The following is a 13,715-nucleotide window of genomic DNA, read 5'->3' as shown; positions in this document are numbered from 1 at the left end:
GGCGGGTTTTCTTATTGTCGTGAGCAGCTTCGCAAGCCAACTCGAGTACTCCGGCGGCAGAAATTCTATAACCGCTATTAGGGATACTACTGGTGCTCCGGCACCAATCCGTTGATGCGATGTGATGTGAAACGATGCCATACAACCACACTGATTTACGATTTGAAAGAGAATGATATATTTTTCAGCGGATCCGCGCGTTTTGTACTTTAGCGGTACACGTTCACAGGATAGAGACAAATCGGCAGACTCATCCAAAGGGCCGAGTCCAACGAGACGAACGAATGAGCGTTAAAAGGCAGCGAGGGCAAAAAAATACATTCATTACGATTTGTTCGCTTGTTGGATCCACATGCAGGCTAAAAAGGGTCCTTTTCAGGATCACAAAATTATCTTTAATCTAAAGAGTTTATTGTTTTGTTATCACTCGATATCCCCATATTGTTCGGCTAAACCTTCCTGTTTAACGATTGCGTTTGCCACTCGCCACAGCTTTCACAATTGGAAAATTTCTTCCCATCCAGCTTGTGACATGTTGTACAGTAAATTATATTTAATGTGACGTGCCGAAGCACCACTCAGTGTCGCATTGGAGGCGATTTTAACCTGTAATTAAACATTTGCGATGACAGTGGTACAGTGTCGACTTTCAATGTGGGGTCATAATTTGGACCCCAAACTCTATGTTTACAAAAAAGTCCAAATAAATATGTCGCATTACAGGTCCGTTCAATTAGCTAAATGTCGACTGTACTTTCAATCTAGAAGCAAGTTAAGAATTGGTGAAAATTGAATAATCGGGAAAGTCCCCAACCATCAATAAGCTCAGAACAACTGCCAAATTCTCATACTCATCATATCCTGGAAAACATATTATGAAAAAATCAATTTGTGTTTTATTATTATTTGGGATATTGTTTTAGAAAGCATTGAACTGTATTTCGTAAAGTCGTGCCCTGAAAGGTTTAAAGGAAGGTTTAATGGCCCTGAAAAGCGCCGTGTTTTATGGAATGGTTCCAATTTAGAAAACTTAGTACTCGTGGTTTTGAAAAAAACCATTTCGAACGCCCTTGATGCCGCCTTGTTCTGGATTTGCCACCAAAGCAGTTTGTATAAAGAACAAGCTTTTTTCTTCTGCTACCTGCTGCCGTTTTGCAATCGCGTTTGCCACTCGCCACTCGCTGCAATTGCCTGTTGTTGTCTTGATGTCCACCGAACCAAATGTGGTCTGTTCTGAATGCGGGTTTTCTTATCCTCGCAAGCAGCTTTGCCAGCTAACTCGATCACTTCGGCGGCCGAAACTATATAACGCCGACTAGGTGGACTGGTGCACTGGTACTAACGCGCTCGGCCTAGCTACCCTTGCGGAGCAATTGTCGAATACACCTACGGGAAATTGCAGACCAACACGGTTCGAGCGGGATTTTGCCATTCCCTTCACTTTTCCTCCTTTGCCATGTCCAGACAGGGCTGCTTGGGTTGGTTTCTTGATGTATTGTGATGCGAACTGATGTGGTGTACGGTTTGAATGAGAATGATCGTTACGGAAGGAAGGAAGGTATTGTATTATAGAGACTTTAAACTTTTGCAGTTCATTCGTCTCTAGCCTTGAGAAAGGCCCTTTGAAAACTCTACTCTATTCTACTCCAGCGCTACCACCTCCGCCCTCTTGCCTTGAGAAAGGCACTCGATCCCTCGCCGTCCAGCCCGTCCAGCAACGATGTTGTCCAGTCGGTGTCCACACAAAGAATGATCGTTACGGCAGCGGAGCGGGGATTTTTACGCTGACTAGCTGGCTCGAGAATTACGCATGTGTGAGACTGCGACCAATGTTTCGTTAATTTTTTTCTTTTTCCTTTCCAATCGTGCTTCATTCTATTTCGCTGCTGCTCTGGTTGCTCGTTTTGGTCGGTACGATTTGAGGAGCACAAAATGGACCAATCAAAAATGGGCACATAGTGGATTTGGACAATGCTTGATATTTTACAATTATTCAATTATTTATCTGAATAAAAATGAAATGTTGTTCGTTATGATAGACGCGTAGATATATTTCCTATCAATTGATGCAAAAACCTTTGCGATCTATTGAGAAATGCTCAAGTTATAAGCGTTCCAAATCTTGCATTTCTTCCTACTTGTTCAGTGCCTAGATTTCCATTTCACCCCCTATATCTTCCGGTTAGACGTAGTCCTACGTCAAAATATTAGAACAGTAACGGGTCTCTAAATTCAAAATAAATTAAAAATGCCCAAAGACAAAAAAAACAATTATTTTTTCCTCTTAAAAATTCAAGAATAAATTGCCCTACATGTGGAAAAAAACAACACATACGAACGCATTTAAATAAAAAATAGAGAAAAATTGGGTCTCAAAGTAATATTTTTTTTCAAAATTTCGGAATGCCTGAAAATATATATACTTTTTTGTACCGCGAACTAAAAATTCTGAAAAAAAAATCACTTATACCTAAAATAGACGTAGGAAAAAAAATTAATATAAACTGAAGTAGTTCTGAATCTCAATATAAAAAAAAATTAAATTTAATTTAAAATTAAAATAAAAATTAATTTAAATTTTTTTTAGTGTTTGATTTTCTGACGAAAAATTTGTTTGAAAATATTGGTCGATACACCTGAGTAAGATGTACTTTCAGTATTTTTTTCATATTTTTGTCTCAAAGCTATTGAGAATGGCGTGAAAAAAACCAAAAGATGCATTTTTCACCATAGATCATATGGTGTACCATATAAGGACTAAAATATATGGTACTACTACCAAAATGTTTCATTATTCTACCAAACCAATGTTTCATTATTATCCTATACAATATTTTCCATACAGCTGGTGAATTGGTTTGGGGGACTTTTTACTCCATTACCCAGCCAGACTGTTTGGAAATATAAAAAAAAATATTTTTTTGTACCGCGAAACACTGAAAAAAATCACACACACAAAAAAAAATTTTCAAAATTTCAATACTTTTTTTTAGACTTAAATTTTTGATGAAATTTTTTTTGATAATTTTTCTTGATACACCTTAGTAAGACGCACATTCAGTATTTTTTTTTCAAATTTGTAGCTCGTAGCATTTGAGAATGACGTGAAATAAACGAAAAAGTACGTTTTTCACGATAGATCCTATGTTAAACCACATAGGGGTTCAAATAAACCGTCAAATTTTCTTATTTAATATCCTATACAATTTTTGACTTCATCATAATTGGAGAAGTGCTGGTCAACCAGGCCATAACGCATCGATCGAAAAAGGTAGTAATCGGACGGAGCAATATCTGGAGAATACGGCGGGTGGTAGAGGACCTCCCTTTTCAGCGTTTCCAAGGATGTTTTGACCGGTTTCGCGACATGCGGCCGAGCATTGTCGTGCTGCAAAATAACTTTATCGTGTCTTTGCTCGTATTGCGGTCGTTTTTCCTTCAGTGCACGGCTCAAACGCATCAATTGTCGTCGGTAGAGATCCCCCGTAATGGTTTCATTCGGTGTCAGCAGCTAATAGTACACCACACCCAGCTGGTCCTTCCAAATAGACAGCATAACCTTCTGGCCGTGAATATTCCGCGCGGCCGTCGATGTTGATGCAAGGCCGGAGTATTCATACGTTTAAGATTGTCGTAATTGACCTACTCGCCAGTAACGTTTCGATGCAAAAACCCTTTCTTTTATGCTGTTGGAGCAGTTGTTCGCACGTGAAAAACGTCGTTCGACGTCTCGTGGCTTCAATTCATACGGCACCCCATGTCCTATCTTTCGGATCATTCGCATTGCTTTTGAACAATCGGATATGGTTTGCTGAGCTACTCCAAGCGTATCTGCAAATAATTGTTACGTTTGTGACGGATCTTCATCGAGTAAAGCCTCCAATTCTTCATCTTCAAACTTTTTTGGCGGTCCGGAACGTTCTTCGTCTTCCAAGTCAAAATTACCACTTTTAAGCCGTGCAAACCACTTCCATCATAATGCATTGACTTTCCGCAGCTCTTTCTTCATATTGAATTAAATGGAGTAACACTCCCCGCAAAAACACTCTCGTTGGTACGAAATTCGACATATTCGAAGTGGCAAAAACTATGTTGTTTACGCTTCAACTTTTTGACATATACTGAAAAAGACGCGCAATGACAATATCTTTCCAATGAATGTCTGGAAATTTGATTCACTGGAATAATAATCAAGTTACGCCATCTGTCGTAAAACCGAAGAAACTTACCGATACACCTTATACATTACACCACTTTTGGCACTGTTGTTCGGCTTTCTATAAATGTACCTAGGTTTGCACCCGCATTACTGCCATGTTATTTGGTTTATTGAAAATTTGTGTAATTTTGAGATTCATGACAGTTATCTGAAATATCACATTTAATTTTATATCGTACTAGCTGACCCGGCAAACTTCGTCCCGCCCAAAACTTGTGTTTCGTTATCAATACCTTCAAACATCCACGTTTTCTTACTATGAGCAAGTTCATGGGTCCAATCACAGAACTGTTCATTGATTGATCTTCTTATCGACCTCGTTGAATTTACCTTTTAATATAAAATTCCTAGTATTTCTAACAAAACTCGTCATTATAATATCAGATTATTTTCAGACACAATTCTCGTTCAAGATTTCTCCGTTACATGGAATATTTTTTTTTATACAGAAAATATGATAGAATAAAGACCGCCCAAACTTGTTAAATTCCTTCCTCGAATTCTGCTCTTATCAACACATCCGGCGATCCTTTTTTTTGGTATAGATAGAAGAAGATATAGGAGTGCGTTTCATCACACTAAACTCCATTTCCAGTCTCGAACTAAGATCAATTTCGCTAGCGCAAACAACAAATGAACTAATAGCCCTTGTCACTATGTAATTGTAGAATATATGGGAATTTAATTTTTCGAAATTTTCCTTTTCCTTCAGAGTTTCCCGAAAATTTTCAATTGTCTTGTTTGGTTGGGATATTTTCGGTTGAAATACGTGTAATATTTTTATGGGACCATTCCAGAGGAGGGAGGGGTGTCATACCATTATAGAAACATTTATTGCATCCTAAAACCTCCACATGACAAATTTGGCTTCATTTGCTTGATTAGTTTTCGAATTATGCAGAAATGTGTCTTTCATTTGTATGGCAGCTCTCCCTTAGAGAGGGGGGTGGAGTGTCTTATCACCGTAAAAACATTTGTTGCACCCTAAAACCTTCACATGCCAAATTTGGTTCCATTTGCTTGATTAATTCTCGAGTCATGCAGAAATTTGAGTTTCATTTGTATGGCAGCCCCCCTTAGAGAGGGGGGGAGGTATGAAGAGTCTAACCACCATAGAAACATTTATTGCTCCCTAAAACCTCCATATGCCTTATTTGGTTTCATTTGCTTGATTAATTCCGAGTAATGCAGAAATTTGTGTTTCGTTTGTTTGGCAGCCCCCCCTTAGAGAGTGGGGTGGGGGTAGAGTGTCTAACCATCATAGAAACATTTATTGCACCCTAAAATTTCAATATGCCTAATCTGGTTTTTATTTACTTGATTAATTCTTGTGTAATGCAGAAAATTGTGTTTAATTTGTATGGCAGCCCCCCCTAAGAGAGGGAGAAGAGTATCTTGCCACCGTAAAAACATTTAATGCAACCTTAAACCTTCAAATCCCAAATTTGGTCTCATTTGCTTGATTAATTCTCGAGTAATACAGAAACTTCTTGTTTCATTTCTGTGGCAGAGCAAACCCCCCCCCCCCCCCCTTAAGAGAGATGGGTGGATAGTCTAACCACCATAGAATCATTTATTGAACCCAAAATCCTCCATATGCCAATACAGATAATTTTTCGTTTACAGATCCTCGTTACTAGTTTCACACAATTCATCATAAATGTCATAATGAAAGTTAATTACATCGGAGCTGTACCTAAGACCTTGAGGATCAATACTTTTCATTCTTCTCGTTCTCAACTATTCTTCCAACTATGCTCTCATTCCCCAGCGCATCCCATACCCACCTTACTACGAGGACAGCCTGCTACCGGCGATGGAGGCGCTTCTGCCGCTGATCATCCTCATCGCATTCTTTTATAGCTGTATCAACACCGTGAAGTACATCACGATCGAGAAGGAACGCCAGCTAAAGGAAGCCATGAAGATAATGGGTCTGCCAAATTGGCTCCATTGGACCGCTTGGTTTGTCCGCTGTCTGGTGCTGTTGCTGGTTACCATTTCGCTGATCACCCTACTGATGACGGTGAGTTCGAATGTAATGGTCATTCTCTCGAAAATCTCCTCTTTGAACATTGCTTACTTTTTAAAAGGCAAGCCTTACCACGAACACGGAACTGGCGGTTCTAGAGTACTCCAACTGGTTGGTTTTGTGGGTGTTCCTGTTGGCGTTTGCGATCGCCACGATCTGCTTCTGCTTCGCGATGAGCGTGTTCTTCAACAAAGGTATGTTCTGCTTTTTTCCGATCCATCCAAATTGACAAGCAATGTTTTTCAACACGCAGCCAACACAGCTGCGGGAATCGCCGGATTGGTGTGGTTCCTGCTGATGATGCCATTCAATATCACCGTACGGGAGTACGACGACATGGAAACCGGGTCCAAAATTGGTCTCTGTCTCTTCTCGAACACGGCGATGGCGTTCGGTGTGCTGAACATCGTTCGATTGGAGGGCAATCAGGCTGGATTACAGTGGTCCAATCTGTTCACGCCCTCGACGATGAACGACGGGTTGAGTGTGGGCACTGTTATCGTTATGCTGCTGGTTGATGCTCTGCTATATCTGCTCATTGCACTGTACTTCGAACAGATCATGCCCGGTGAGTTCGGCGTAGCGAAACCATGGTATTTCATCGTCAGCAGAGAATTTTGGTCCCGTAACAAAGTTGGTACTGCGTACCAAAATGGAGTTTCCGTGGAACAGTCAGCATACTTCGAACCGGACCCTCCGATTCAGCAGGCTGGTGTTCGGATACGAAATCTTCGAAAACAATTCGGTCGGAACGTGGCAGTGCATGGGCTTAATTTGAACATGTTCGAAGGGCAAATTACGGTCCTTCTAGGACACAATGGGGCGGGCAAGACGACGACCATGTCAATGTTGACGGGCATGTTTTCGCCGAGTTCGGGCACTGCGCTAATCAATGGACATGACATCCGAACGGATATAGCAGGAGTTAGGCGTTCACTGGGATTGTGTCCACAGCATAATGTTCTGTTCAATGAGATGACCGTTTCGGAGCACATTCGCTTCTTCGCCCGGTTGAAGGGTGTGAAAAGGGAACACGTAACTAGCGAGATTGAGAAATACGTACGCTTACTGGAGCTGACAGACAAAACGAATGCCCAGTCGCACACACTGTCCGGGGGAATGAAAAGGAAACTTGCCGTTGGAGTTGCGCTCTGTGGAGGATCAAAGGTGGTTCTGCTAGATGAGCCTACCTCCGGGATGGATCCTTCTGCGCGGAGGGCTCTCTGGGAATTGTTGCAGAAGGAGAAGTTGGGGAGAACCGTGCTGCTGTCGACCCATTTCATGGATGAGGCGGATGTGCTGGGCGATAGAATCGCCATCATGGCGGAGGGTTCACTTAAGGCGGTTGGGTCTCCGTTTTTCTTGAAGAAAACTTTTGGCGTGGGGTATCGATTGATTTGCGTGAAGGAACCGCACTGTGACAAGGAAAAGATGCTGGAAATATTGGGCAAGTACATACCAAATATTACGGTGGACACCGATATTGGAACCGAGTTGTCGGTTGTGCTGAGGAACGAATATGTGGGAAGGTTCCAGTCAATGCTGGAAGATTTGGAGTGTGAGACGGAAGAGTGTGGTATTTCGAGTTACGGAATATCGTTGACCACGATGGAAGAGGTGTTTTTGAGGTAAGGTACACTTATGAGTTAGAATATAATTTTGAAATATTTATATATATGCTTAATTTTGAGATTCTATATAAAGCTATGCTTCCTTTTTCGTATTTGCAAGTTTTGCTCAACATTTTTCATTTAATCTATGTTTATTATGGTAATTTTACAATCATAAAACAATTCAAATTGAGTGTGAACTGAATCATTCAGGTTCTTTCCAAACACAAATGTCTGAAACAGGTACCAAAATAGTTGGAGTTGAAACAATTTCATCTGGTTTGGTACGTCTTCGTGTCAACGAGAGCCTTTCTCAAGGCATGTCTTTCTCAAGGCATGAAAGGAGTTTAGGTTAAGTTTTCCAAAAGATTTTTTCTCAAAGCTAGAGATGAATGAACGGTTTCCAAACAAAATTAGGTGAAGAATCGATTGGCGGTGTAAAGCAGCTGTTTGCTAAAGTTTACAGTGCTCCTGGTGAAGGAATCATATAATGAAGAAAGAAATGTTTCAGTTGAACCTAAAGTTCTTCTCGTTATAAAATGATAATCAAAATGATGAAAACGAATGATTTGAATGAATTATTCACGTAAACCAAAACATCCCACGGTTGATATCAATCAGCGCTCGTTCCGCTACCAAAAACACTCCGGATGTCCCAATTATAAACTGAATACGTCTTGTTCTTTCCTAGCTTGTTGAAATTGTTGACTGATTTTTTTTCTCTATTATTGTGATTTTCAACACATTTCGGCTGGTTCGTCACTTTTACTTCCATTGAAGAATGTCGGGAGTGAGAATTGAACTTGTGATCTCTGCCTGAGAGGTATAGATGTTACCACTACGTCAGATCGCCTCCACAGTGCAGAATGATGGTGCCGACACCTTCTTTCGCTGTCGTAGCAATACAGTCATTGACATTTCAACAGGCAGTTTTGACATTGTTTAATGAAATCATTACCAAAGTGGCTTAATCCACCATCCATAAAACAAAGACTAACCCTGGGAAGAGAGAACGGTGGGCCCGGAAATGAAACGACGACGAACATGTACCGAGTGCAGCACATAAAGACGCGCCCACATTACGCCAATCGGCCTTGGCTGCTCGGTAAAGCCGAATAACTGTGGACGTGCTGCCAGGGCTTGCCGACGTGCCGAAACCCGATTCGAATTATGCCGAACCCAACCCGAAACAAGTCGGTTCGGATCAAAGAAAGTCGAATCAAAACAGAAGGAAGTAAATTCGCGTTGACGGCATTGTGCTTCGTGTATTCATGACGGTTTCGTGCATCCGATGGGGCGTCCACATTACACAACGAACCGAATATGCCGCCTGGACACGCCGATCGGCATCATTCGGCAAGTGACGCATCTATATAGGCGGGCAAATCAGAGCAGTTGGACCGTTTTCTTGAATTTCATCAACGATGACCAGTCCTCTGTGGAAGCAGGTATGGGCAAAATCGCATCGAAATTCGTTCAACGACACTCATTCACAGATAAAACTCACCCTTCTATTCTCCGTTTATACCTCACTTTAATTGAGACAGAATACATTCACCTATCATCTTTGCAAAGTTCATTCTCGAGTTAAACGGAAAAATACTGTCTCGATTCCACTCATCTATTCTCTGAGAATTTTGCATTCCCTCATTTGCCTCTCGGAATGACGTTAGATGGTGATAGAATCAAATTAGTAACTTTTGCTTGCGCCAGCGAGTGTCTCTGTAAAATCATTCGTTTTTCACTCAAATAGCAATCATTGAGCCTCGATCGCGGCAGTAAAATATAGGTAGATAGTTGAAATCGAGTTGTTTCCTGTGCACTATTGCAATGACATTTTTTGACGTGGGACTACGTCTAACCGGAGTATATGGGGGGTAAAATGAAAACTTAAACACAGAACATGCAGGAAAAAATGAAAGATTCCGAATGCTTATAACTCGAACATTTCTTACTGGATCGGAAAGATGTTTGCATCAATTGATAGGGAATATTTCTACGCTTCTATCGCAATTAATAAAATGTTATTTTTCATTAGATAAACAATTGAATAACTGTAAAATGTTAAGCGTTATCTAAACGGCATAACTGCCTCATTTTGATTGGCCCGATCTACGATTTCCCTAACACATCCATCAAAACCAAGCAGCCTTGGGTATATCAGCATTGCAAATACATGAAAGTCGGGGGTATTTTTGTTCCGACTGAAATGTGTTTCCCTAACACAGACTTTGAATCCAAGGAGCGTGGGGAAATTGGCATTCCAAATACATGTAAGTCGGGGGCATTTTTGGTCCGACTGAATTGTGTTTCCCTAACACAGAGTTCAAATCCATGTAGCGGGGGGAAATCAACATTGCAAATACATGAAAGTCGGTGGAATTTTTGTTCCGACTGAAATGTGTTTCCCCAACACAGACTTCCGAACCAAGGTGTCTGAGGAAATTGGCATTGTAAATTCATACAAGTCAGTGGCATTTTTGTTCCGACTGAAATGTGTTTGCTTAACACAGACTTCAAAACCAAAATGTCTGGGAAAATCGGCTCTGCAAATAAATGCAAGCTTCGAGTACTTTTGTACTCGCTTGCCTTTGTGCAAACTAGAATATGTTTCTTTAACACGGTCTCCTAAACTTAGGAACCTGGGAAAATCGTGCAGACACTAGAGACGAATGAACTTTCAAGTTTAAATCCTTTATAGTATAAAAAGTAGAAGTTGAAGGTTTTGATTCATGCAAGTCGGGGGTATCTCTGCACCCGCATTTTTTTTGCACTCCGCAAAGTGTTTTCCTAGCACGGATTACAAAAGCGGGTACGAACACAATGCTTTGGCTCGGTTATTCATTATTGTAATGAAGAATATAGCTTCATATCTTCCGCTCATTGAATTTCTACGCATACCATTTGATGATTATTGATGATGATTAGGCAAAATGTTGTTGACCATTTGCTACGATAACGCCTATTCATTAAACAATATGCGTTCGACATACATGTCAAAATCGGAACTGAGTGCCTGAGGTTCATATAATCAAGCGAATTCGCGGTTCGATAAGTACGTACACTTGAGAGAAGCAAACTTCAGAAGCAAATGTAAAATAAAATAATCGTTTGAAAATTCTCCCGTTCACAAACCGTAAAAGGACTGTCATTAACTGTCAAAAATTACATGACATTTCACAATCTTTTTACTTACAAATCAAATATATTGAATTCAATTGATTTCGGGAATTGTTTCATTCCATCAAAAATTTAATCAATACAAACAAATGATTGATAAGCTAAGGTAGTCCCCCGTCAACCTTGCGGTTATATCATAGATATAACCCACCCATTTTTTTGTTTCTAGTATGAAACGATCTAAGCCAACGCAAAAGACCATATTAACGCAAGTTTTTGGTGAGCGGGAAGGTTGATTCATGTGCACTTGAATGCTGACGACGAAAAGAGTACAAGGGAAAATAAAATCATACATACAAGCAAACTCAGCCTATTTTGACTCGTTCGTTATTTGTTTTTTTCGTGCGATCCTTCCAAAGAAGTATTCATTCATTGAATATTGTTTTCCACTCTTTGTTTTGTTATGTTCACTCTCAGTCCCGATGGAAGATGGTCGGGGAGTGAAAAATGATTAATCGTGCAATCTCATTGTTTGCTTGTTTGCTGCATTTTTTTCGCCATGATTATTCCAAGCAGATACAAGAGTGATTTATAATCAGGTGTGGAGAAATGAGCGAATGAACTTTTCCATACTTGCGTGGAAGTATCAAGTTATAACAACGCGCAGAATGGTAAGAAAAGACCCTACAACCCTATCCTGTAAGCGAAATACACTACCTAGGGATACGTGCTCCGAGTAAGGTAACCATATCTACAGAATAATCTGCATTTATACATATATACAGATCACAGTATTTTTAGGTTTTCATATAGATTTACAGATTTTTCAAAATAACGATCCAATATTAGTTGTGGCTTCATCTCAATAATATTTTTTCCCATCTCACCAATTTTATTCATATAGCATTCGAATCAGTCTGAATGAGAGTTATTTTGGCATACATACGGAGGTCTGTTCAAAAAGTATCGCTGTTAAAAGACTTTCGAATTTACGTATATTCGATTCTACATTTTTGTGGCATTATGTTGGTACTCATGTCTCTCACTTATGCTGACAAGTACGGCTATTTTAAATGTTCAGTTAATGTTCATGCTTTCTCATGCTCAAAGAAGGATTCATAATAATTATACTAAATACAGTGATACTAATGCCAAAAAAAAATTGGAAATTATGCCGCGTGACAATGTTAAAATTCAGAAAAAAAAATCACACGTATGCAGGAAAGGCGTAGAAATACATTTAAATGAATCTTAGAAAAATTAATACTTCAAGATTTTTTAAGTACTTCAATTTTTGATGAAAAAAAATGATTATATTTCTCTATACAGCATAGTAAGATGCACTTTCAGATTTTCATTTTAAGTTTTTATCGAAACTATGAATGACTAGCAAAAATTGAACGGTACCATAGATCATTCTTATTTGATACCCTACATAATATTTTTCATAGAGCTGGTGTTTCGGCTTGAGGGCACTTTTACTTCCTGTCCCAACCAGGCACTTTAATATAGATTTCGATACAGAAATACTTAGTTTCCTGAGAACAAACTGAGATGAAAAAATTGTTTAGATCAAAAACTCAGATTTTAGTATGGCAATCCTGGCTCCGAGTTCACCCGGCGACAAAAAGTGGACACGAATTCAATTAACTAATTTATGGTTTCAAACGATCTTTCAACCAAAATTTCTCAAATGTTGCGTCTTCAGAAATATAGAAATTCAGCTATAACATTTAGATGTACATAACCTTCTTCGCGTAGTTTTCGCGGTAGGAGGATTTGTTTTCGTAAGATGCATCGTTTTCCAGCAATTCCATTTTACCGAAACCTTCCCAGGAGTTCTTCTTCGCTGATTCGGTAGCCAAACTGAGGTGCTGAGTCGATGATCAGCGAAAATTATCGTTGTCTGTAGGTCTGTAGGTGTAGGATGCACTACATCCGGAACTGTAAATATTAGGCTGTCAAAAAAGTCCTGCGGTATTTTTTTAGAATTTTCATTTGTTCATAAAATTAGTTACAATCATCTGTTTTAAGTCAAATATGCGCCGTTTTGTTCGATGACTTGTTCCCAACGAGATGCCAACTTCATAATACCACTGTTATAGAAGCTCGCTTTCTTATTGGCAAAAAAACTCGGATAGCCAATTTTCACAGGCCTCTTTTGTGGCTAACTTCTGACTACCTAGCTCGTTCGCCATGGACAAAAACAGGTGGTAGTTACTTGGTGCAAGGTCCGGACTATACGGCGGATGCAAAAGAACCTCCCATCCGAGCTCCCGGAGCTTCTGGCGCGTCACCAAAGAAGTGTGTGGCCTGGTGTTGTCCTGATGGAAGACAATGCGGCCTCTGTTTATCAAAGATGGCCTCTTCTTCATGAGTGCTACCTTCAAGCGGTTCAGTTGTTGGCAGTACAGGTCCGAATTGAGCGTTTGGCCATAGGGAAGCAGCTCATAATAGATTATTCCTTGACAATCCCACCAAACACACAGCAGAACCTTCCTGGCCGATAATGAGGGCTTGGCCACCGTCTGAGCCGCTTCAGCGGGCTTCGACCACGACCGTTTGCGCTTCACGTTGTCGTAAGTGACCCACTTTTCATCGCCAGTCACCATCCGCTTCAGAAACGGATCGATTTTGTTGCGATTCAGCAGCGATTCACATGCGTCGATACGGTCAAAGATGTTTTTTTGCGTCAACGTGTGTGGCACCCATACACCGAGCTTCTTTGTGAATC

At 40.2% G+C, this 13,715-nt stretch overlaps 2 protein-coding genes across 5 annotated transcripts in view; one reads left to right on the top strand and one right to left on the bottom strand.

The window, feature by feature from the left end:
* The window catches only part of LOC129767205 (uncharacterized), an 823,328-nt gene that overhangs the window by 353,528 nt on the left and 456,085 nt on the right, over positions 1 to 13,715 (bottom strand). The window lies entirely within an intron of this gene.
* Positions 1 to 13,715, top strand: part of LOC129767206 (phospholipid-transporting ATPase ABCA3-like) — a 28,485-nt gene that overhangs the window by 9,628 nt on the left and 5,142 nt on the right. For both annotated transcript variants that reach the window (XR_008741492.1, XM_055767860.1), the window contains exons 4-6: positions 5,991 to 6,245; positions 6,313 to 6,445; positions 6,505 to 7,879. Coding sequence is in view for 1 of the 2 variants with exons in the window: in XM_055767860.1 (XP_055623835.1) it covers positions 5,991 to 6,245; positions 6,313 to 6,445; positions 6,505 to 7,879 (1,763 nt within the window). In the remaining variant the exon portion in view is untranslated. The remainder of the gene's footprint in view (positions 1 to 5,990; positions 6,246 to 6,312; positions 6,446 to 6,504; positions 7,880 to 13,715) is intronic.

Source organism: Toxorhynchites rutilus, chromosome 2 (genome assembly GCF_029784135.1).
Source record: "Toxorhynchites rutilus septentrionalis strain SRP chromosome 2, ASM2978413v1, whole genome shotgun sequence".
NCBI classification, from domain to species: Eukaryota; Metazoa; Arthropoda; class Insecta; order Diptera; family Culicidae; genus Toxorhynchites; species Toxorhynchites rutilus.
Note: the sequence above shows the minus strand (reverse complement) of the source record. Positions and strands in the feature narration are given on the sequence as shown.